This window comes from Rosa rugosa, chromosome 4, assembly GCF_958449725.1.
Source record: "Rosa rugosa chromosome 4, drRosRugo1.1, whole genome shotgun sequence".
NCBI classification, from domain to species: Eukaryota; Viridiplantae; Streptophyta; class Magnoliopsida; order Rosales; family Rosaceae; genus Rosa; species Rosa rugosa.
The window spans coordinates 33736550-33760611 of record NC_084823.1 but is presented as its reverse complement, the minus strand read 5'-3'; the positions used below and the strand labels follow the sequence as shown (position 1 = coordinate 33760611).

The following is a 24062-nucleotide window of genomic DNA, read 5'->3' as shown; positions in this document are numbered from 1 at the left end:
CCGTTGAAAACAATGGCAGCAGCACTGAACCCAGGAAGCTGAACCCAAGAATTAATCATTATCACTAGTTTGAACAAAACAAAAAAACCCAGAAAGATCATAACTTTATAACTGCAAAGAAAAAAAGAAAAAAAAAACCCAAGAGGATTGAAAAGTCAAATTGAAAACCCTAGAATCTAGATTACTCACCGAAATTCGCTGCGAGGAGCGAAGTGTAGACTGCAGACCATCAAGGCTCAAGGAGAATCGACGGCGACGACGAACTTCTAAAGCTTCATTGGAGGAGGATTTCGATTTTCCGAGATCGAGACTGGAGCAGGAGAGAGAGAGATAGACAACTCAGAGAAGGGTGAGGGAGGGACTGAGAGAGTGAGAGGGAGATTTCAGATTTTCAGCTGGTAATCACTAATCTGGGTTTATCAATTTCTGAAATTTGGGGCTTAGACTGAGATGCCGAGATGGTATGTCAATAGTCGAAGCAAAGAGAGGAGGCTGAGGTCGAGTTAGTCGGAGTGTAGCCTTTACTCCTTTAGGGTTGTTTATTTTATTTTATTTTAATATTTAACTTATTATTATAACACCCAATCATGGACTGACATGTGGCAACTGCTACAGTATTCGGGTCGGTTCGGGCTTTCGGGCCCTGAAAATATGAAACCCGAGACCGAACCGATTACATGAATTCGGGTCGGGCTTTAGACCGAACTGAAAATTTCTATTCTAGAACCGAACCGAATCGGGCTTTTTTCCTCAGTTCGGGTCGGGTCCTCGTTCTTTCGGGTCCGGACGCCCACCCCTAGCGTTGACCGCTACGTTGGGTGCCTTATTCACGGCGGATCGGCCTAATTTCTTTACACAATACCTATCACTATTGTATAAACATATAAGAATTTTCCGATTGATCGATTTTCATTTCAAAATTTTTGGATCGCACATAATCCTTATATGTCTTGTAATGTAGTATAACTAGTTTATTAGGCTTGTTACCCTCCATGAGCAAAATGGGGGACGAAATGGAATTTTTTAAAATGAACCGCTGGATGTTGTTTTCATATGAATATATGTTAGTGGTAGAAATTTCAACAATTTCCGCATTCGGTTGGACCTCGATCTATCCGGTCAACTCAATACCCTAAATAGAACATAAAACAAATATGCTCTTAACCGGTCCTTGGCAATTCACTTTTTTCGATCTTTCAACTCCCACACTCTCATGGGTAGGGGGTCTACTTACGGATGTCAAAATTCCGCAACGTTTGTCCGCGCATGGTGCCGCTCCCCTTAGGGAAGTTTGCTTGTGCAAAGCGTTGACCGCTACGTTGGGCGCCTTATTCATGGCAGATCGGCCTAATTTTTTTACACAATACCTATCAATGTTATGTAAACATATGAGAATTTTCAGATTGGTCAATTTCCATTTCAGAATTTTTGGATCACATATAATCCTTATATGCCTATTAATATATACCATTAAGCCATATTTTGAGAAGAAAAAAATAATGTTTTTTTTGTTTGTTAAACAAAATAAGGCCCTTTTTTGGCCCATTTCGGCCCTATTTGGCCCTATTTGAAGGCCGGCCCGACCAGGCCCTTTCGGCCTTAACGGATCTGGCTTTTCGGGCGGGTAAGGGTTCTTTTTTCCTCACACTGATCATCAGTGTGTATGGTATACAGTGGATGCAAGGTATTATTTGTTTAATCCGTTTGGCACTGTTAATGGGGTCAAAAGTGTAAAATATGTATCTAGAGGAACTGACACACATGCTTTTAATCTTTTTATCAGCTATGGTGATCTATTCTAGCCGTCGGATCTGTGAAGAGCTTGAGATAGACAACAGCAAACTCTATAATCAGACGACAGTTTTTCACTGTCGTCTGATTGAAAAATTGGTGTAGTGAAGAGTGCAAGAGCCAAATTGAAGTGGAAGACCTTCAAACAGTCAGCCCAATTTTCTGCAGAAGCAAAACTGGAAAACTGGACCGTAAGGAGTCCAGTAGCAATTCCGGCCCAAAGGTATGGAAATAAATTCTGAAAATTTTACAGCATGATCTACACTCATGGTGGATCATTTCATATGAGGAAGTCATGGGCAAAATCTGAAGTCTTGGTAGAGAATTAATTGAAGGAAAAATGAGCAAAAAGTGACTCAAACCTAACAAATTCCATTAGTGTTTAAATATTCAAACCTAACAAATTCCATTAGTGTTTAAATATTCAAACCTAATAAATTCCATTAATGTTTAAATGCTCAAACCTAACCCATCATCATTTGTTTAAGGCCAAATAGTTTTGCTTGGTAGCCTATAAATAGAGGCTACAACAAAGAAGAAGAAAAACATTCCTTCATCCATTTCATCTTCTTTGTCTCTCCATTTCCTTTCCATTTTTCTCTAGTTCTTAGTTTCATTTCCTTTACACTCTCTAGTTTCAAGTTTCTGCATTTTCAAGCAAAGAGAAGAAGAGAAGAAGAAGCCATGAAGCCTTCTAGCCATCATCATCCACCTTGTGCCGTGATAGTGAAGTCTTGTTTTCAATATTCAAGATCAACGTCTCAAGCTCTTCATCATCCACTCCCTTCACGGTGTAATTCTATCTTTTTCCTTGTAACTTCTTTTGGTTTTCTTTGTTTGGATTTGTAGAACTATGAATTTTAGTTAACAAATAATGTTAAGGGCAAAGTTTAAAGCCCGTCTCTATGTTTGAATAAAAGTTGTGATTTCTTTGTGTTGATTTTTATGTTGCTTATGTGAGATTGCTTAATTGATTTTGGACTATAGAAAACTTTTATATGTATGTGTTCTTTGGCGGCCAACTTAGGATATATGCATGTAATTGAAGCTAGATTTAAGTAGTAAAGGCTTTGGACAAAAGTCGAAATCAATTAAGGAGGATAGCAAATAGGTGAACTTATTTATAACTAAGTTGTGCACTTTGATTGACATCCTTTCTTTGTTTTTCATGCATTGAATGTGTTCTTGATTAGCTAGCTTTCTAGACTATGATTGCATGTTCAATAGGATTGATTTAGGTGCTTTCACTTAGATTAATTATTCAAGGAAAGTAAAATATGGGAAATCGTTTGCTTACTAACGTTTCACATGGTCAACTTATTTCTCATGACATAGATAATCAACTATAAGAATTGTAATTGGATTTCATTCATATGATTGTGGTTTTGATCTTTGTTCCTTGCATTCCACCCTTGTATATGTGTTTTTACATTCTCTTTATTTCATTTAATTTTAATTCCGATTCTATAATCCCAAAACCCTCTTTTTACATTAACTTGTATATATTTCTATTCTTTGTTTTATTTTTGTACATAATACTTTTTACTTTATTATTTTAATTCTTTATTTATTTTTGCAATTACAGGTGTACCCTCAATCCCCGGCTAGAACGATCCCTACTTATTCTATATTAACAACTACATTTTGCAGGGTTAAATTGCGCGCTTGCTTTTAGTGTGTCAATTTTTGGCGCCGTTGCCGGGGATTGACACGTGCTACTTTTTAGCGTATCATTAATATGGTCAAAGATCGATGCTTGAGGACGCTCTTAGTCCTACGATCACGAACACTATTAGTTCGTATATAGCGTGAATCCCCACAATTCCGCTTATTAAATAATCGAACCCACATTATAGAAAGGTGGGATGGAGGAGAAGGGAAGATTGCAAATCCCGAAGAAAATAAACAAATTTAAAAGACAAGAAAGCAGGAACTTTAATCTTTAAAAACTTACTTGTTGATTAGGGGCATCAGTCACGCGCGCGTTGATGCAGGCTTGATGGGGCGGAGCTTGCAGCTGTGTCGGATGAGCGGGGCTGCAGTGGCAACGGGTATGCAAGGCAGTAGAATTGCGGGGCTGTCAGGCTGGTGCGCGGGTTGCAAGGGACACAGCACACGGGTGCGTGGGGGCTACGGGGGCAATAGGCACACAGGTTGCAGGGGATGCAGGCACAAGGGTGCGCGGGGGTTGCGGGTGCAACAGGCACACGGGTGTGCAAGGGCTGCGGGGGCAGCAGGCACATGGGTGCGCGGGGGCTGCGAGTGCTGCGGGGGCAGCAAGCATGGGGTTGCAGGGCTGGTGGCTAGCTCAGGCTAGGGCTTGCGGCAGATTTTAGTGAGAAGAGTTTTTGGGTTTTTGTTTTAGGGTTTTGGTTTCTAGGGCAAGGGTTAGGACTCGTGCTGATAACGTGTTGTAGGAGAATATGATTTGAGAGAAATTGTGTGTTCTAAAGTACATACAAGGTAATAGAATCTGAATACAATTAGAAAATCTAGAACCTTCTCCTATTATAACTCTAGAACTAAACCTTAGTTTGAAGAGGCACACTAGAATACAACATCCTTCAACAACTATTATGTTTTTCCTGTTCTCTTCCTTTTGTCTTAATTTATATCTAGAAACCTAGGTCAAACAACAAAGATGAAAGAGGAAAATTGAAATCCCAGAACAAAAACAAAGAAAAAAAAAACAATTAAGGACTAATGAACCGATCAATGAGAACTGGAATGGTTCTCCCCAAGTTGAACTTTGACAAACAGCAATAGTTCCATACAAAGTTTGTGATCATGCGAGCTCCTCTGTTGATAATGGCTGTGAATTTCATAAAATCATAGTCACTGTTATTTAATAGCCTTTTTTTTTTTGATCAAGAAACTAAAATGCATTAATTGAAATTCATAATACATCGGACTTTAGTATGAGTACATCAATATATATAAGGGCAAAATAGTCGATCCTCGATCTAAACACTGAATGCAGGAAAGATAAGAGCATTTTTAGTATGTGATGCTTAATTACATTCAAAAAGTAATTAATTTTTGAAGTAATAGAGCCAGCTAAAATGATCATGGAACAATCATGGCAAAAATTCTTCTATCCACCCAGGTGGGTGGTCACCCAATAACGTGGCAACAAACTATGCACGTTGAGGCGACTAACCAATATGAACCCTTGGATAAGCCGTTAGTTAACAAAGACGAAGAATGTCAGTTTTTGAAACAGAGTTGGCCAAAAACGTTGTTTGTCGACATTGTAAAATTCCAAGGGATGGGTAAACTAGAACTGTGGTTGATATTCGATGTCAGCGACGGGCAATCCATACAAGAGGGCTGATCGATGTTGCATTGGATCTTGGGCGAGGTTTGGTGGTCGTAGGAGGTTGATATCCAGATCTCTCAGGCCAAAATCGAAGTGGGGTTGGATGGGCGCAGTCGACGGAAGGTAGTGGTTGGGTTGAGGACGGCGGGACAATTTCTGTGAGTGGAACACAATACTAGCCTTGCAGCCTCGTGCAATCTATTCACCTTTAAAGTTCTCAATCTGAAGTGTTTATATGGTATGACTTTGGAGAGATTGAATATGGAGACAAAGGCAACAATCGTCAGTTAGACGCTTTTGTCGTCAAATCAAGTTCTACAATTTCATCTTCTTTTGAATCCTCTGGGTTTTTCGATTCAACATCAGTCACACTTCGACCTTGATATATCAAGATTGATGAACAAATGGCATCCTTTGCGATCTCTGCAACACTTTTGGGTTCAGTAAGTGGCCAAATCCTATATTCCCATCTTGATTAATTGCAATTGTACAATTACCATTCAGAGATGGGTACTATCACTAAGCTGCTAATGTTGTTCTGGTCCTGAAAGCACAACCCGAAAGGTCAAAAGGCCCAGAACCCAGTAACCCAGACATTGGATTTCCAGCGACGGGAACTCAGATTTAATCTTTCGCCAACTCACAACTGTCGCCGACGACTAAACCATTGACATCGGACAACACTAGCAGATTTGGCTGATTCCATCTCTCCTTCCCAAAAGTTTTTATGGCCAAAGGGGAAATATTGGATTGATTCATATTGTATAGCACGTGCAAGGCATTTAATTACTCTATTTACTAACCTCCACGTTTTTTTTTTGTCTTCCTCACCAAATGATCATGGAAGTCAAATCCTAGCTAACAGCGCGTGTATTACATGCACTGTTCAAGACCCAAGGTGAGCACCCAGTTGGGTGGGTGGAAGAAGTATGGACCTAAACACTGAATGCAAGAAAAAAATGTCGTCACTTTTTCTGTTACAACAACCTCCATGGACCGATCAATTTTTGACTCTTGAAGTTGTTGGATAAGAGCCTTAATTCGAATCCATTTCTAACATAACTTTCTGAATTTTCTTGCATCATCACCTTTAGCTTTGCTTTTAAAGATACAGGTGAATTGTGTTCTAAATTTATATTTGTAAGGAACCACACCAAAACCTAGTTTCCCATAGAACGTCCTTTCTTTTTCGGCAGTAACAGTAACATTTGCAAAATAGGAACTGTAAGGTTTGCTATTATAGGTCGGTAACATCTGAGATGTCGATCAATTGTCGATTCTCCGCATTGTATTCCGTTTTGATATTTGCAGTGTTGATAATATGCTTTGTACATTGCATATTCCTATCTAGAATTGTTGCTAGGGGATAGTAAGTTAGTGTCAATCTTAGTCCTCAAGCCAATCCTTCCCACCTTAAATTCCAAGTTTCCAACACCAACCAGACTCACCCATTTTCATATCCACCTTCGCAAACACAACCCCAAACCAAATCAAACCTAAAATTCTTACTGGCGATTTAGTGGGAGTTCAAAAACTGTTTGGTAACTTAAATTTTTGAAACGCTAATTGTCAGGAGCTAGCAGTGTACGTAGAATCATAATATATCCTCCTATAATTCTCTTCTCTCTTCAGGAAGTTGTTCTGTCCACTCAACTAGGAAAGAAGAATGTCAAGCCAAAACAGAAAACCTCCTAAAACAACGAATGTCATCGGAATACGTACAGTGCAGACAAGAGAAAACGATCTCTATAATTCCCACAATTAGGTAAAAAAAAAAAAAAAACTAACGATGTCCTGACTCCTGAATAATTGAAAATTATTAGGAAGGCATAAACAAGAAAATAATAAAACAATTCTTTAGACTTGCTTCCACAGGATTCTGTACAGTTATTTGTAAACAGAACCTAAAGCTAGACCTTCCATAGTATATTAGGTTCGAGCCTCCTTATGGCAGAAGTACCATGATGAAATCCCTCCCCGTCATTGACTAATGAGTAGACATCCCAACCGCCACCTTTCCAATAGGAATAATAAACTGCCGGGACATGAGCGACTCTCCAATGATCTTCTCCACCATCTGGATGTAGTGGCATGATTAATTCATCTGGCATATCGAAAAATTCAAGCAACTTCAAACTGGTTAAGGATTCAATGCCATATGGGACCTTCTTCAACAATTTACAGCGTTGGATCATAAGCTTTTCTAGACAAGGCATTGCTCCTGAAGGAATGGATGGATTTCAAAACTTTTTAATTAGTGCGGAATTAGTTTAACCATTAAACTACTAACTAAACATAAAATCCATTCCTTTAACCCATGATCTTGGCTTATTGTGATATGTATATAAACATAGCATGCATAGTAAGGAAGAACAAAGAGGGAGTTTATGTTCTACTCACCCTTGGAGCGTGATTTTAATCCGATCCAAGTGAACCACCAAAGTTCCTCTCCTTGATCTCTCCTTGTGTGTGTTTCCTCCACCTTGAAGCACCTTGAATTAAGAACTCTTTCTTGTACTCCTTCTTGTGCTTGTAATCTCCTCCTTGATGTAACAAGTAAAGCCACAAAAATATATGGCCTCTAAGGATCTTCACCAAGTGAATCAAGAGATGAAGAAAGATGAACGAAAAGAAGAAATTATGCAAGTGTTCTTCTTTCCTTTAATTTTGTAATGGACCAAGAAAGAACTCTTTCTCTCTCTCTCTCTCAAATCTGAAAATAATAGTGTGGAGACACACTTATTCTCTTTGTCCATGCTTTCACTTTTATATAATAGGAAATAACTCCAATTACTAAAAGAAAATATTGACTTTCATAAAGCCAATATTTTGGCTGGTCCATACTTGTTATTGGGCACTAAAAATGTGTCTTGGGCTTTCATTTAAATCTCATTTAGTGAAGCCCAAGTCCACACGAAAAGCCCGACAATCGTTTAGGCCCAATAGGTTCGGTTTTACCCGAAAAACCTAATTATGTCCAAATAATAAATCTAATTAATTATTTGGTCATAACCAACTCTTGTTTAATCTTCTTCATATACAATCTCAAGGATCCACTTATATGGTGTGCGATCTCTTAGGTTCTAATTAACAAGGCAGTGAAGTTTATAGAAACCATTCTATTTTGTTTACGAATCAAAAACTCCATTTTTGATTCTCCCTTGTTATTAGGATTATAAATGTTTATTAATCCTCGGGGACTTCACAAGTCATGAGTGACGTCTTGCAACATATCATGACTACCCTAGTTAATGTAGAATGACAAAGAACCTATTCAATTGGAATTACAATACAATACGGTCCTTCTCTAACACTATGTTCTAAATCACATCATCGGGGTATGGAATTGATATGTCAATCCCCTAATGTGATTTTCATTCTTATGTGATTCTTAGAATGTGATTAAAAACTCCTTTTTAATCTCATTCAATGCTTTGGCCAAAGACTCATTGAATCACATCTTTGAACATACACCTTATTTACTTAAGGATAGAGATTCCTTATTGTACACTCACATGTCTCCATGACCGAATTGATTATACCAATGAATGCATCTATTATATCCATTAAGGGACACAATGTTATTGCATCATCAAGAGATAATCCATTCACTCATAAGACAACTATGGTGTCTCAGGTCAAAGGACTAATTTGTATTATTGCAATTTAGAGTTCAAGTTTGACATGTAAGTAAGACTCCATACAAGAACTCTAATGATCGCGTTCAGTGTACTCTTTAAGTTAAGAGCACCCACATACTTGTATTAGTGTCTCTACACAAATGACAAGAGACATATCATCCTCCATATTGAGCATACATAGTATGTGCTAGTCTTTCCGGATTATCAATGTCCAAGTGATAATCCTATGACTAGGAACCTTTTAGGATAAGAGTGTGAAAGAGTAAAGGTCTCACACATCTAACTCTTTAGATTACTTTCTCTTTAACTCATATTCCTTGGACCTTGTTCAATCAAATATTAAATATAAGCAATGAACAATAAACTTGCCCTTTTGATTAATAATAATTACAATAATAATTACATCAAAATGATTGTTTTAGGACACAATTCCTTCAATCTCCCACTTGTACTAAACCCAATCAGCCATGAAACGTACACCCATCTTCTCAAGATGTTGTTCTAGCTTTGCTTGTGATAAAGGCTTAGTGAATGGATCCGATATGTTATCAACAGATGCTACTTTGAGAATGTTAACGTCTCCACGATTAACAATCTCCCTTATGATATGGAAACGTCTTTCGATGTGTTTGGATTTTTGATGAGACCTTGGTTCCTTGGCTTGAGCAATTGCCCCATTGTTGTCACAGTAAAGTGGAATCGGTGACTCAATGGTAGGAACCACACCCAGTTCAGTGTTGAACTTTTTCATCCAAACTGTTTCCTTTGCAGCCTCTGCAGCTGCAATATATTCTGCCTCAGTAGTGGAATCTGCAGTAACACTTTACTTGCAGCTTCTCCAACTTACTGCACCTCCATTCAAGGTGAAGACAAACCCTGATGTGGATTTTCTGTTGTTCACATCAGATTGAAAATCTGAGTCTGTGTATGCTTCCACTTGCAACTCTGATTACAAATCACCACCTCTATAAACGAGGAATAAATCTTTAGTCATTCTCAAGTACTTAAGGATATTCTTAACAGCATTCCAGTGTTCTAAACCTGGATTGGACTGATATCGACTAGTTATGCTTACGCCATAACTGATATCAGGTCTTGTGCATAGCATCGCATACATGAGGCTCCCTATTACAGATGCATATGGGATCTTGCTCATCTTTTGCACTTCCTCAATCGTTTGTGGGCACATTTTCTTAGAAAGGTGAATGCCATGTCTGACAGGCAGAAAACCCTTTCTAGATTGTTCCATGTGAAATCTATTCAGCACTTTGTCTATGTACAAGGATTGAGATAATCCAATTAATCTTTTTGATCTATCTCTATAGATCTTTATTCCTAATACATAGGCAGCTTCTCCAAGATCCTTCATAAGGAAGGTCTTGGACAACCAAACTTTAATTGAAGATAACATTCCTACATCATTCCCAAAGAGTAGGATGTCATTTACATAAAGTACAAGGAACACAACAGCACTCCCACTGACCTTCTTGTAAACACAAGGTTCATCCATGTTTTGTGTGAAACCAAAAGACTTGACTGTATCATCAAAACGGATGTTCCAACTCCTTGAAGCTTGCTTATATCCGAATAGATTTAACCATGGCAACAGGAGAGAGCACATCTTCATAGTCAATGCCCTCTCTTTGCTTATAGCCCTTTGCCACCAACCTAGCTTTGTAGGTTTCTATTTTACCATATGAGCCTATCTTTTTCTTGAAGACCCATTTGTTTCCAATTGGTCTAATACCAGGTGGAGGGTCAACGAGAGTCCAGACTTGATTGGTATACATAGAGTCAATCTCGGATTCCATGGCTTCTTGCCATTTCTTTGAGTCAACGTTTGACATTGCTTCATTATAACTAGAAGGATCATGCAGGTTTTCATTGTCACCAAGGAGATTTAACTCCCCAAGGCTTTCATGACACAAACCATACCTCTTGGGAGGTATCCGGATCCTACTAGATATTCTTGGAGTTTGTGTTATAGTTGGTTCAGGAAGTTGTTCAATGGGAAATGGAGTGTTAGTTTGTGGCTTGTTGGACACTTCCTTGAGTTCTACCATTTGCTCAACATTTCCATCAAGGACGTAGTCCCTTTCAAGGAAAGTGGCATTCCTGCTAACAAACACCTTTTGTTCTTCAGGTTGATAGAAATAATATCCTAAACTATCTTTAGGATATCCCACAAATAAACACTTGCTTGATCTAGCTTCAAGCTTGCCTGCTTCTAGTCTTTTGACATAAGCTGGACAACCCCAAATCTTAATATGATTGAGACTTGGTTTCTTCCCATGCCACATCTCATATGGTGTAAGAGGGACGGACTTGGAAGGCACTTTATTCAACAAATAAATTGCTGTTTGAAGTGCATATCCCCAAAAGGATATAGGTAAATCAGTATAGCTCATCATGGAACGAACCATGTCTAACAAAGTTCGATTTCTCCTTTCAGAGACACCATTGAGTTGTGGTGTTCCAGGAGGAGCTAATGAAGAAACAATGTCTTCTTGTTTGAGATAATCAATAAACTCATTGCTTAAGTATTCGCCTCCTCGATCAGATCTTAGAGCCTTAATACTTCTGTCGGTTTGTTTCTCAACTTCATTCTTAAATTCTTTGAACTTTTCAAAGGCTTCAGATTTGTTCTTCATAAGGTATAAATAACCAAACCGAGAATAATCATCGGTAAAGGTTATGAAGTATGAGAATCCACCTCTACTAATAGTGGACATGGGACCACATACATCGGTATGTATTAGGCCTAGGAGTTCTTTAACTCTTGTTCTTTGTCCACCATAATGTGACTTGGTCATTTTTCCTTTTAGACAAGACTCACAAGTAGGCATAGGATCAGATCCTAATGACTCTAAGTATCCATTTTTGGATAATTTGTGAATTCTATCTTGGCTAATATGACCAAGTTTAAGGTGCCACATCTTAATGGGGTTAACCGTTTCTCGAGTTCTCTTAGATCCCAAAGCATTTTCCTTCATACAGTTAATACTACCATCTAAAGCTAGATGAAAGAGACCATCAATAATATTAGCATGACATATCATGCGTTCATTAATAGATACAAAACCACTTAGTTTATCAAAAACTACTCTATAACCATCCTTCAAAAGCATGGAGATGGAGATAAGGTTCTTTATACATATAGGAAGATAAAGACAATTATTTAACTCCAATGTATCTCCTGATGGTAACTTCAAAATATAAGTCCCCACGGCTTTGGCATCAACTCTTGTGCCATTTCCTACACATAGGGAAATTTCTCCAGCTTTAAGCTTCCTTGCTCCCACTAGGTCCTGCAACGAAGTGCAAACATGGTGGGATGCACCTGAATCAATTATCCAAGTGGAAGTATTATTAACTGTAAATATTGATTCAATCACATTGATCATACCTTCTGTTGAAGACTTGTTCTTCAAGGATGCAAGATAAGCTTTGCAATTCCTCTTCCAGTGCCCATCTTTGTTGCAAAAGAAACAAATACCTTTTGGTTCCTTTTGTTCCTTCTTCTTCTTCTTTTGGACTACTCCCTTAGGCTTTATCACTTGTTTCTTCTTCCCTTTGCCTTTACATTTGGACTTACTGGATGAAGAAGAAGCGATAATAGCCGCACTCCCACTCTCTTTCTTAATTTGCTTCTCAGCTGTTACCAGCATATTGAGAAGATCAGAAAGAGTATGATCCATTTGTTGCATATTATAGTTCATTATGAACTGAGAAAATGAATCATCTAGGGAGGAAAGAAGAAGATCTTGAGCTAGCTCCGCATCAAGTGCAAATCCAAGGTCTTGAATTTGCTCAATAAGGCCTATCATTTTTAGACCATGTTGATGAACAGGTGCACCCCTCACATGCTTTGTCTTAACAAGCTCATTGACTACTGTGAAGCGCACATTTCTATTTCTCGCACCAAACAATTCAGTGAGATGGAGTAATATAGAACTGGCGCTATCCATATTCTCATGTTGCTTCTGAAGTTGTGAGTTCATGGATGCAAGCATAACACATTTAGCTTGCGTGTCATCATCCTTATGCTTTTGATAAGCAACACGTTGCTCATCGGTTGCATCTTGAGCCAATGGAGTGTGAAGAGGTGCATTTTGTAAGACATAAGCGATCTTATCGAATGTCAATACAATTTTCAAATTGCGGAGCCAGTCATTGAAGTTTGGGCCCTCAAGACGATTTTCATTGAGAATTTTGGTGATAAGATGTCCTGACATATTGCAGTCAACATAACATAAAATAAAAGAAGTGAGATTGATTTTAAAACCAAGTGACTCGGGTCTTAAGAATCAAATGGCACCCTCTCACTATTTTAACAAATTCCAAATCCCTCAAGGAATTCGAGAGTATAAATTAAAACTCTTAGTGAGTATGGAAGACTCATTTTTATTAAGTCAACCGCATCATAATAGAACTATAAGTCAACTTAATTTCCATGAGAGGATACTCTTATCCAATCACATCAAATGTGAATATCCATAACTTTGGCCTCTAAAGTAATTAAGTCTCACCATAATAGGATATTGATAAATTACTCTAGTTAAGCTATACCCAACATCTCATGTAAGTATAGAGATCAAAAATTAAATCTCATCATAATAGAATATTGACCAAGATTTGTCCCTACCTTACAACATCAAATGTTGAATAACCTCTCTTTAATGCTCCTAGCAAGAAATACCTCCGTTCGGAATGATATTCACATGCAAGAACATCTACTGGGAGATTACAATGTTGGAAGGCCACAAAGAAGCATTCATAATGACTTCTTCGTTTTTCAACTTAATATCACTTTGAGGGAATATTAAGGTCTCATCTTTAATAATCTTATTAATAACAATCACATTGCATTTGCTTTGATCCTATTGCAATCACACATTCATTATACTTGATCTATAATAAAATACTCCCACTAATTGTTTTCAGAAAAACAATTTGATTTCATCAAAAACATTTTTCAAATGGAATCATGGGAAATATAAAATTACTTAATCAAGTGCAATGAACATACAATTATAATAGGTCACATAGGATGATTATGGACTTGTTGTTTGATCCAACATGAGCCAATATGTTGGATCAAGGTCATGTTTGGGTGGTTGATTTTAATTACGCGTAACGATTACGAAAATTAAATAACTAAGCTAAGCTATTACACTTTGCACTTGAACTCCTTTCAAGGCTTGATGACTTCAAACTTCTTCTTTGGATCATCCTCATGTGCCTCCATCTTCGATTACAAGAGTGGATGAGGGGCATACAAGCTCCCATTTAATTTAATCAAACTTGAATAAATTAAATAAGCTACTTAGTTACACAACCAAATGAATTAACTACTTTAATTACATAACCCAAATGAATTAACTACTTTAATTACATAACCACATTCATTCAAAATGAATAGTCGGCCAATCACATGCTCAATTATATTTGGCCATAGTCCATAATCATCCTTTAATTAACCAAGATTAATAAGGTTAATTAAACAAGCATAATTAACTCAATCAAAATAAGTTAACCACTAAATTACTTTAATTTAATGCAAGTAAATTAGTTGAGTGATTTAGGGGATGATGATGTCTTACATCATGCATCACTAACTTTTGGTGAGTAATTTAGGGGATGATGTCTCACATCACTTTTGATGAGTGATTTAGGGGATGATGTTTTACATCATGCATCACCAACTTTTGGTGAGTGATTTAGGGGATGATGTTTTACATCATGATTCACCAACTTTTGGTGAGTGATTTAGGGAGACATGTCTTTTATCTCATAATTTAGGGAGACATGTCTTTTATCTCATTCCAACTTTTGGTGAATAATTTAGAGAAACTAATAGTAAAGATGACTAACTCTACCAACCTTTTGGTGAGGGAAACATGGAAATGATTTTATGTCATCATTAACTATTAGGTAAATTTGAATTCATGAATTTATGGATCAAAAGTGAAAAACAAACACCATGAAAAATTAGCTAGTTCATAACTAGATTAGACATGTTCCAAAGCTGGAAATAAAATTTCAGCTTTGTGTTCTTCCATTGAACACTTGTTTACTTCATCTTTGAAGCCAAAAATCATGCATACCCTAAAGCATATATAATCTAACATGTTTCTAAGATTAACACCTTAATTAAGAAACATATAGAATCCCTTAATGCATATCTCATATGCATCAAAGTTTCATAAAACTTAAACCACTTCTTACATGTAATTTCCAGAAAACTTTTTCTAGCTATCATAAAATCTACCTTACATCACATGCTTCATAACTTTTATGATAAAGCAAATTTTATGATCTAAATTACATATTACTCTAAGCTTAAGAAAATCACATCAACCAACATACTTAGCCATGTTTATAACATATCAAAATTAAGCCAATGGCTCTGATACCAATTGAAGGAATGGATGGATTTCAAAACTTTTTAATTAGTGCGGAATTAGTTTAACCATTAAACTACTAACTAAACATAAAATCCATTCCTTTAACCCATGATCTTGGCTTATTGTGATATGTATATAAACATAGCATGCATAGTAAGGAAGAACAAAGAGGGAGTTTATGTTCTACTCACCCTTGGAGCGTGATTTTAATCCGATCCAAGTGAACCACCAAAGTTCCTCTCCTTGATCTCTCCTTGTGTGTGTTTCCTCCACCTTGAAGCACCTTGAATTAAGAACTCTTTCTTGTACTCCTTCTTGTGCTTGTAATCTCCTCCTTGATGTAACAAGTAAAGCCACAAAAATATATGGCCTCTAAGGATCTTCACCAAGTGAATCAAGAGATGAAGAAAGATGAACGAAAAGAAGAAATTATGCAAGTGTTCTTCTTTCCTTTAATTTTGTAATGGACCAAGAAAGAACTCTTTCTCTCTCTCTCTCTCAAATCTGAAAATAATAGTGTGGAGACACACTTATTCTCTTTGTCCATGCTTTCACTTTTATATAATAGGAAATAACTCCAATTACTAAAAGAAAATATTGACTTTCATAAAGCCAATATTTTGGCTGGTCCATACTTGTTATTGGGCACTAAAAATGTGTCTTGGGCTTTCATTTAAATCTCATTTAGTGAAGCCCAAGTCCACACGAAAAGCCCGACAATCGTTTAGGCCCAATAGGTTCGGTTTTACCCGAAAAACCTAATTATGTCCAAATAATAAATCTAATTAATTATTTGGTCATAACCAACTCTTGTTTAATCTTCTTCATATACAATCTCAAGGATCCACTTATATGGTGTGCGATCTCTTAGGTTCTAATTAACAAGGCAGTGAAGTTTATAGAAACCATTCTATTTTGTTTACGAATCAAAAACTCCATTTTTGATTCTCCCTTGTTATTAGGATTATAAATGTTTATTAATCCTCGGGGACTTCACAAGTCATGAGTGACGTCTTGCAACATATCATGACTACCCTAGTTAATGTAGAATGACAAAGAACCTATTCAATTGGAATTACAATACAATACGGTCCTTCTCTAACACTATGTTCTAAATCACATCATCGGGGTATGGAATTGATATGTCAATCCCCTAATGTGATTTTCATTCTTATGTGATTCTTAGAATGTGATTAAAAACTCCTTTTTAATCTCATTCAATGCTTTGGCCAAAGACTCATTGAATCACATCTTTGAACATACACCTTATTTACTTAAGGATAGAGATTCCTTATTGTACACTCACATGTCTCCATGACCGAATTGATTATACCAATGAATGCATCTATTATATCCATTAAGGGACACAATGTTATTGCATCATCAAGAGATAATCCATTCACTCATAAGACAACTATGGTGTCTCAGGTCAAAGGACTAATTTGTATTATTGCAATTTAGAGTTCAAGTTTGACATGTAAGTAAGACTCCATACAAGAACTCTAATGATCGCGTTCAGTGTACTCTTTAAGTTAAGAGCACCCACATACTTGTATTAGTGTCTCTACACAAATGACAAGAGACATATCATCCTCCATATTGAGCATACATAGTATGTGCTAGTCTTTCCGGATTATCAATGTCCAAGTGATAATCCTATGACTAGGAACCTTTTAGGATAAGAGTGTGAAAGAGTAAAGGTCTCACACATCTAACTCTTTAGATTACTTTCTCTTTAACTCATATTCCTTGGACCTTGTTCAATCAAATATTAAATATAAGCAATGAACAATAAACTTGCCCTTTTGATTAATAATAATTACAATAATAATTACATCAAAATGATTGTTTTAGGACACAATTCCTTCAGCTCCCTTATCTATCTTTACCAATTGAAGTTCTTCTAATTTATCAATACCTAGTAACTTCAGATTTGGAAACCCTCCTGCCTCAAAATGCAAGCTTTCCCCATCATAAACTTGTAGGAGTTCAAGATGTACCAAATTTGGCAAGCGTTGAAGATGGACAACAGGATCTTCCTTCAACCGACTCCATTTTAGAAACAGTCGGACCAGGTTTTGAAGAGAAGAAATCCAGTGTGGTAAGTTTTCTAAACGACCTGTCAAGTACAGTCGCTGAAGAAATTCAGGAGCACAAGAAATATGGCTCAGATCAATTGTCCCTTCCTTCTCTCCTGAAGATACAGACAATGCGCGAAGGTTTTTCATCTTTTGAATGGATAAACATAAGGCTAGTCCATCTTCTTCTCTCAACTTTAAAATGCCTAACCTCCTTAGTTGAGTCAATCTTTCAAGGTCTGCCATTAAAGCACCATTGTCTTGATTTGCCTCTATTTTACACAGCTTTTGGAGATTTTCCAGGCCACATATTCCTGCAGGAACCTTAACTCCATATTTGGAATTAAAGCGTGCATAAGACTCAACTTCATAACGATATACCAGGAGATGGCGAAGTTGCTTGAGATTCAAAATCTCAGCTGGCAATTCAACGACATGGGAGTGTTTAAGGTCCAGAGTCTGTAAGTATCTTAGCTTCTTGATGGAGGTTGGAATTTGTTTCACCTTGCTACCCCTCAGGCTAAGAAACCTGAGAAGAACCAGCTTGACAACCTCTTTTGGAAAGACCTCTATATGTGCACCTTGCAAGTCTAATACAGTAAGCAACTGAAGACCTATAGGAAATAATTTTGGTATGGAAAAGTCAGAAAGTGAACCTTCTACCCCAAAGATGAGCAAAGAGCGAAGTGTAGATGGAGTCCTCTTCTTTTGTACATTCTGCACCGAGTTAACTATTGATAGTCTTCGAACTTTTTCTGGCCACACTATATCTTTCTCTTTCTCTATTGCTGCAAAATTTTGCTCTTTGGACTTTGAAATGACAATCTCTCGTAAAACATTGTGGATACGATATGATTTGACTCTCCCATCAGTTGCTATTTCTGCTGCCTGAATCAAACTTCTGTCCCATAGCTCCTTAAGGTAACTCTCTGCAACTTCTTCTGGTGTCTTTCCTTCCATTTCGATCAGAAATCCTTCAGCTAACCATAACCGAATTAATCTCATACGCTCAATTCTGTAGAGATCAGGAAAGATGCTCAAATACAAGAAACACGATTTCAGCTGGTAAGGTAAATCACTGAAACTGAGATACAGTAATTTCTTCATATTGTCAAGATGATCATTTTCCTGAATCTCGGCACCAATACTTGTACAAATAGCAGTCCATTCATCTACAATCCTCTTGTCTTTTGCAGCTAGAACAGCGCCAATTGCTACAATTGCTAGGGGCAGTCCTCCACATTTGCTTAAGATGCAGTCACAAATGCTCTTCAAGTTTGGCGGGCATGAGTCTGCCTGAAATGTCTTCTTGTATAAAAGAGACCGAGACTCTTCTACAGATAAGGGCTCTAAAAGGTAGATCATACCTTGCTTCCCCAAGCAAGAGGCATGTGCTACTGCATGATTACGAGTAGTGAGCATTACTCGACTACCAAGTTTGTTATTGGGGATTGAATGATTTATCACATCCCAGGCATCTATGTGCCATAAATCATCAAGAACAATCAGGTACCTACTTTGCTGCAGCAATTTTTTTATTCTCTCACGTAGCTGGTTGTTGTCCATGCTATCAACCTCTTCCTCAGGTGGTTTCTGAATAACTTGGAAGATGTTATGAATCATGAGTCTTAGGAACTGGTTCATATTGACTGACTGAGAAACAGTGATCCAGGCGTGAACCTTAAAGTGTTTCTTAACCTTGGGATCCTCATACACTTGCTTAACCAAGGTAGTTTTCCCCAATCCTCCCATCCCAACCACTGATAACACCTGGCGTCCTGGCTCATGCTTCATAAGCAACTCGATCAGCTGTTTTTTAGGCTCCCTGATTGCCACAAGATCAGCTGCTTCCAGTAAGAGGGCATCCCCTTGACCAAACTGACGTTGCCCAATCCGACGAGAAGAGGCGGAGCCAGCTTCGCCAACAAGATTGTATGCGTCACGTCTCTCTCTGAGGCTTCTGACTTTGGAGTTTAGCCCTTCAATATCAGCAGCAATTTCATGGCAAGCCTTCCATTTCTTTATGATGCAAGTAAGCTTCTTAAGTGAAGTACGAAAGCCACGCAGGGGGTCATTGGAATAGGAAAGCCTGAATTTATCCAGGGCATCTTCCATCTCATGAGCCACTTCTCTGACTTGTTTGACCCACACTTTGAGCTGAGGGTCACCGTCTTCCCTTGCATCAGCAACCCTTAAGAACGCCTGAATGCGCTCTAATTCATTAACCATGTCCTTGACCTGTGCTTGGATCCCTGACAATAGGTTCACCTCTCCTTCCAGTAGTGACTTGACCTTGCCAACTAAAAAGGTCACTACACTTTCTGCCATTTCTTTTTGTAGTGCTATTTGGCTTTTGTTTTTCTGGGTTTCTGAACAGATAATATGTCTGTGCTAGGAGAAAAGGTTTTTGTCTTATGTTTGAGCTGATATTGTTGAGTGATCTTTCATGGGGAAGCCTTCTCTTTTTAAACTTGTGTCAAAAGTCAAGACCATCTACCATCAGGGTCAACTGCTGCGACATTTTCCAAAGAAATCATCTAGTTTCCCAATACTGTGTAGTTGTCTCTTCTTTTTTATCCATTGGTATTAGCACTGCTTCAAAGAAATTGTCAAGACGCTCATTTGGTCTTCTATACCTGCATCTCAAATTTCTCATTACCTTGAATGTTCCTTAATTCCTTTGTAAACTTCCTGGCAATTTTCTTAGTTTAACTTAATAATCTAATAACCAGATCACATTGTTCTATCTGTATATAATAATAAACAAATCTCGATGGAAAGAAACGTTCTAACCAACTACTGCAAATTTTGTAGCATCATCATGTATAGCTAAAGCTTTAGAAATATATCAACCTCAACTGTCAGCATTGATTATTCTGACTCAGTCTCATCTCCTCGATCAACTTGTTCTAACCAACTACTGCAAATTTTCTAGCATCATATATAGCTAAAGCTTTAGAAATAAATAAATAAATATATATATATATATATATATATATATATATATATATATATATATATATACTATTATTAAGAGAAGAAGTTTTGTTAGTCAAAACAGAAAAAATGTACCAAAATGACCCTAAAATATTAAAAAACTTTACAACTCATAAATTGGATAGGGGTAATATAGTCAAATTAAAAAATAAACAGAAAATAGGAAAAAGAAAAAAATGGTGAAAGTGAAACAGATAAAAACTTGAAAAAAACTACCCAATCCTGTAAAAAAAATCCCAATTCCTATTAAAAAAAAAAAAATCAATATTCACACACATAGTGTGTGAGGCCCATCTAGTATATTATTAAGAGAAGAGGGTTTGTTAACCAAAATCAAAAATTTTGACAGAAATGACCGTAGAAGATTAAAAAACTTTGAGAATTAATTAAATTACAAGGACAATTATGACATTTATAAAATATACTTTTATTATTAAAAAAAAAAACACCCACAACCCACTTTTTACTCCCACTATCTTCTCTCTGTAATGACAATTTTCTTTTTTATTTCTGAAAAAATAAAATAAAAAATACTTGCACATGCTCTGCATGTGCGTAGAATGACTAGTATATATATATATATATATATATATATATATCAACCTCAACTGTCAGCATCAATTATTTTGATCGACTCAGTCACATCTCCTATATATACACACACACATACTATAATTAATATCAGTATGTTGTCAAGTTGTCAGACTTAACCAGTAATCAAGCTAATCAAATGGGTTTTCCACAGCTTGTACCTTTGGCAGCAAGGAACATAAAATAGGGACAAAGGTTTTAAAATATACGGTATTCCCTATGGAATTGATAATTTCTTAATCTAATGGGAAACTAGTTACGCCAATCATGATTGCACTTTCCTGGAATAACTTGGCCCGATCGAGTTGAACATTAATTAATTTCTACACAAGCCCCAATTGCTTTGCCCACACGTAACCCTCAAGATATTGTACAAGGCCAAATCAAACGCTTACATGTTGAACACTGACAAACAAAGCTCCATTTATATTTGGCAGTGAAAAGAGAACTACAAAAAAGGACCAAAGAGGAAAAGATGGGCGCTCATTCAAACAAAGCTATAAAGACCAAAGAGGAAAATTGAGATATCTATTCTAGTAGCGTATGTTGAACACTCTAACATACATCTCATCTCGATTGAAATTGTTCTTAATTAACAGGTTACCAACTAGATCAAACAAGGTATGGAAATTTTTGATCTGATAAAAACTATATAATATAAAATGAAACAAATTAGGACTAAAAAACAAAGCATCACAACTAATTGGAAATTGGTGTTGGCATAAACATCGCATCATCATTTGAATGTGAATTAGATACGGATACCGGCCTGCTACGATCGACCTTTTAAAGGCCTTGAAGCACAGCAACAAGATGCTTGCTCGTTCCTCCGATCAACCGAAACTGCTCATTCGTCTACTACTCTTCTAGTTCACATCCACACCAATTGATCTTGAGAGCAGCAAGAATAATGTGGGTCGATGTGATACTGATAACTAGCTAAATGGAAGGTTATGTTGAGGGCCGGTATAGAACGTACTATATATGAATTGTCCTGAAATGAGTGGAAGTGCTGGAAGAAAGAAGTGGTAAATTAGGCTACATTCAAACACTGAGGTAAGCTATCCTTTGAAATTTCATTTGGCGCTGAAAGAGCGTTGTTTTAACTCAGATACGAGAAACACACAAAAGCCTCACCTGGGAGTCATAGAGGTTAATTGGCATTAGCTTTGGTGTATACTGTGTACCATATGCGAATAAGTATAAAGCCATAGTCGTATCTTAGGCCAAAACCAAACCAAGCCTATTATCTAATAATTAAGAACACCTTGTCCTCGAAGAAAAAATCGTCCCAACAATCTAGTTGCCTAAACACGCACTTGGTTTTACAAGGAAAAAGAAAACTCGATGATCACCCAATGGACCCATGCATGACCAACTCAGGACCAAAAAGACTCGATCCCAGTAACCATCCACATCACAATTGCCCAAACCTCCTGCCACCAACTCGAATCAAATTGTCAACTGTGGGAGTGGTCAACTTTTGTTGCGCCCGCAATTAAGGCGATTAACTTCTCAATTAGTATGGAGATAAATTACAGTCATGAATGCGGCGATTATTACGGCATTAACCACGATAATAACTACGCGCAATGATTACGATTATGAATGCGCAATGAATGACCGTCGTAAATGAGTCATGATTAACCGTTGTTAATACATGAACAAATGAATGCGACCATGAAGGCGGGAATAATGACGGCTTCTTCCCCAAGTAAGTCATCGCCTATATAAAGGCGGCTCAACGTCAAAGTAAATCATCTCATTCCGACTTGTTTTACTCCACTCGACTAGAAAACATACTGACTTAGGTATCAGAGGGTTTTCTGCAGGTACCCCCTGTTAAGGGTAAAAAGGGAAAGTTACTCGTATTAAGTAAATGTAGAAGTATAAGTAGAAAACAAGTCTGATATATGGTGTGCAAGGTTGTATTTTTTCTGTATCAATATACGAAGCTCTCTCTCTTTTCTGGGTTTTTCATCATCTTCTTCAATCTTCCTTACAATTCTATCATGGTATCAGAGCCAGGTCGATCGGTGACCTAGTTTCTCTCAAGAATTGAAGAGTTTTCTAGCTTAGTTCTTCAACATCCTTCTTCGTCAAGCTGTAGTGTTCAAGCCAATTGGGTTCAGATAAGTGAAATCTTCGTCAAGTTGATTCAAGTTCAAATTGTTGAAATTCAAGGTTGTTTTCCTTCATCGAAGCTTTGGATTTATATGAATTGTGTTCGTAATCAATCTATGAAGCTCAAAGTAGTTGCATAAGTGATAAGTTGAAATCTTGATCTGTTTACAAACCCTAGACATTTGGGGATTTTTAGTTCAGAGCTTCTTACTGTTGTAATTTGGGGTTTCTCGAATTGGTTGTTGATCGAAGTATGATGTCTATGCTTGATTTATTGTTGACAAAGAAATTTGAAAGAAATATATTGGTTAAGTACTGTATTCAAGAAAAGTGATGAAATGGTGGTCTGAATTTGCTAGTAGTTTAAAGCATATGTTCTACACAAGTGTTGTGAAGCCTTGTTCTCTGAATAGTGATTTCTTGGACAAATAATTGCAGTATAGTTGAACTTTTGACTACATTTGAACATAAGTGAAAGTCAGGAAGCTTTTCCATTGGCAATATTGTTTTCAACGGGTGGTTGGAGTTCTTTCTACTATATGGAATTCAATTCTTTGCCATTTCTACTATTTGGAATGGTTATTGTCCAAAATTGAAAGTTGGTAAAGAATTAGTTGTTGTTGCTAGGAGAAGACTCTGCAGAATGGATAGTGTTTGGTGTCACTAGGTTCAGTAATATTTGGGTGATTTTCTGCTATTGTATTGGATGAGCTAAAGTGTCTGGTACAGTTGGGTTCAGAAGTAGTTGGGTGATTCTGCATTTGGTTTCTTGTGAAGAAGAATCTGGTACTACAAGGATCATGAATAGCAATCAGTTGGACAGTTATCTCCTTTCCAACTTCTCCAATATCATCACTTTTCAGCTAGACACTAATTACGTGTCTTGGCGATTTATGCTCGAGTCAATGTTGGTAGGGTGTGATCTAATGGGATATATTGATGGGTCTATCCCTTGTCCTTCACGATACAAAGTTGCACAAGAGGCTGGAATTACCCCTGAGCTTACACAAGAGTGTAAGGACTGGAGGAAGCATGACTCTGCTCTAATGGCTCTACTAGCTGGTACTTTGTCATCTTCAGCTCTTTCATTCATTGTTGGGAGTAAAACCTCAAA

The 24062-nt window shown here is 37.2% G+C and overlaps 1 protein-coding gene and 1 long non-coding RNA gene across 2 annotated transcripts; one reads left to right on the top strand and one right to left on the bottom strand.

Moving 5' to 3' along the window:
* The first annotated feature begins 4704 nt into the window (after positions 1 to 4704).
* Positions 4705 to 5923, top strand: LOC133707316 (uncharacterized). Its single transcript, XR_009845050.1, has 2 exons — positions 4705 to 5553; positions 5662 to 5923. It is a non-coding gene; the product is annotated as an uncharacterized LOC133707316 (long non-coding RNA).
* Positions 5924 to 17008: 11085 nt separating this feature from the next.
* LOC133744688 (disease resistance protein RPM1-like) lies at positions 17009 to 19895 on the bottom strand. Its single transcript, XM_062172755.1, has one exon. It carries the CDS (start codon positions 19562 to 19564, stop codon positions 17009 to 17011), a length of 2556 nt encoding a protein of 851 aa, XP_062028739.1. The 5' UTR covers positions 19565 to 19895.
* Positions 19896 to 24062: the final 4167 nt, after the last annotated feature.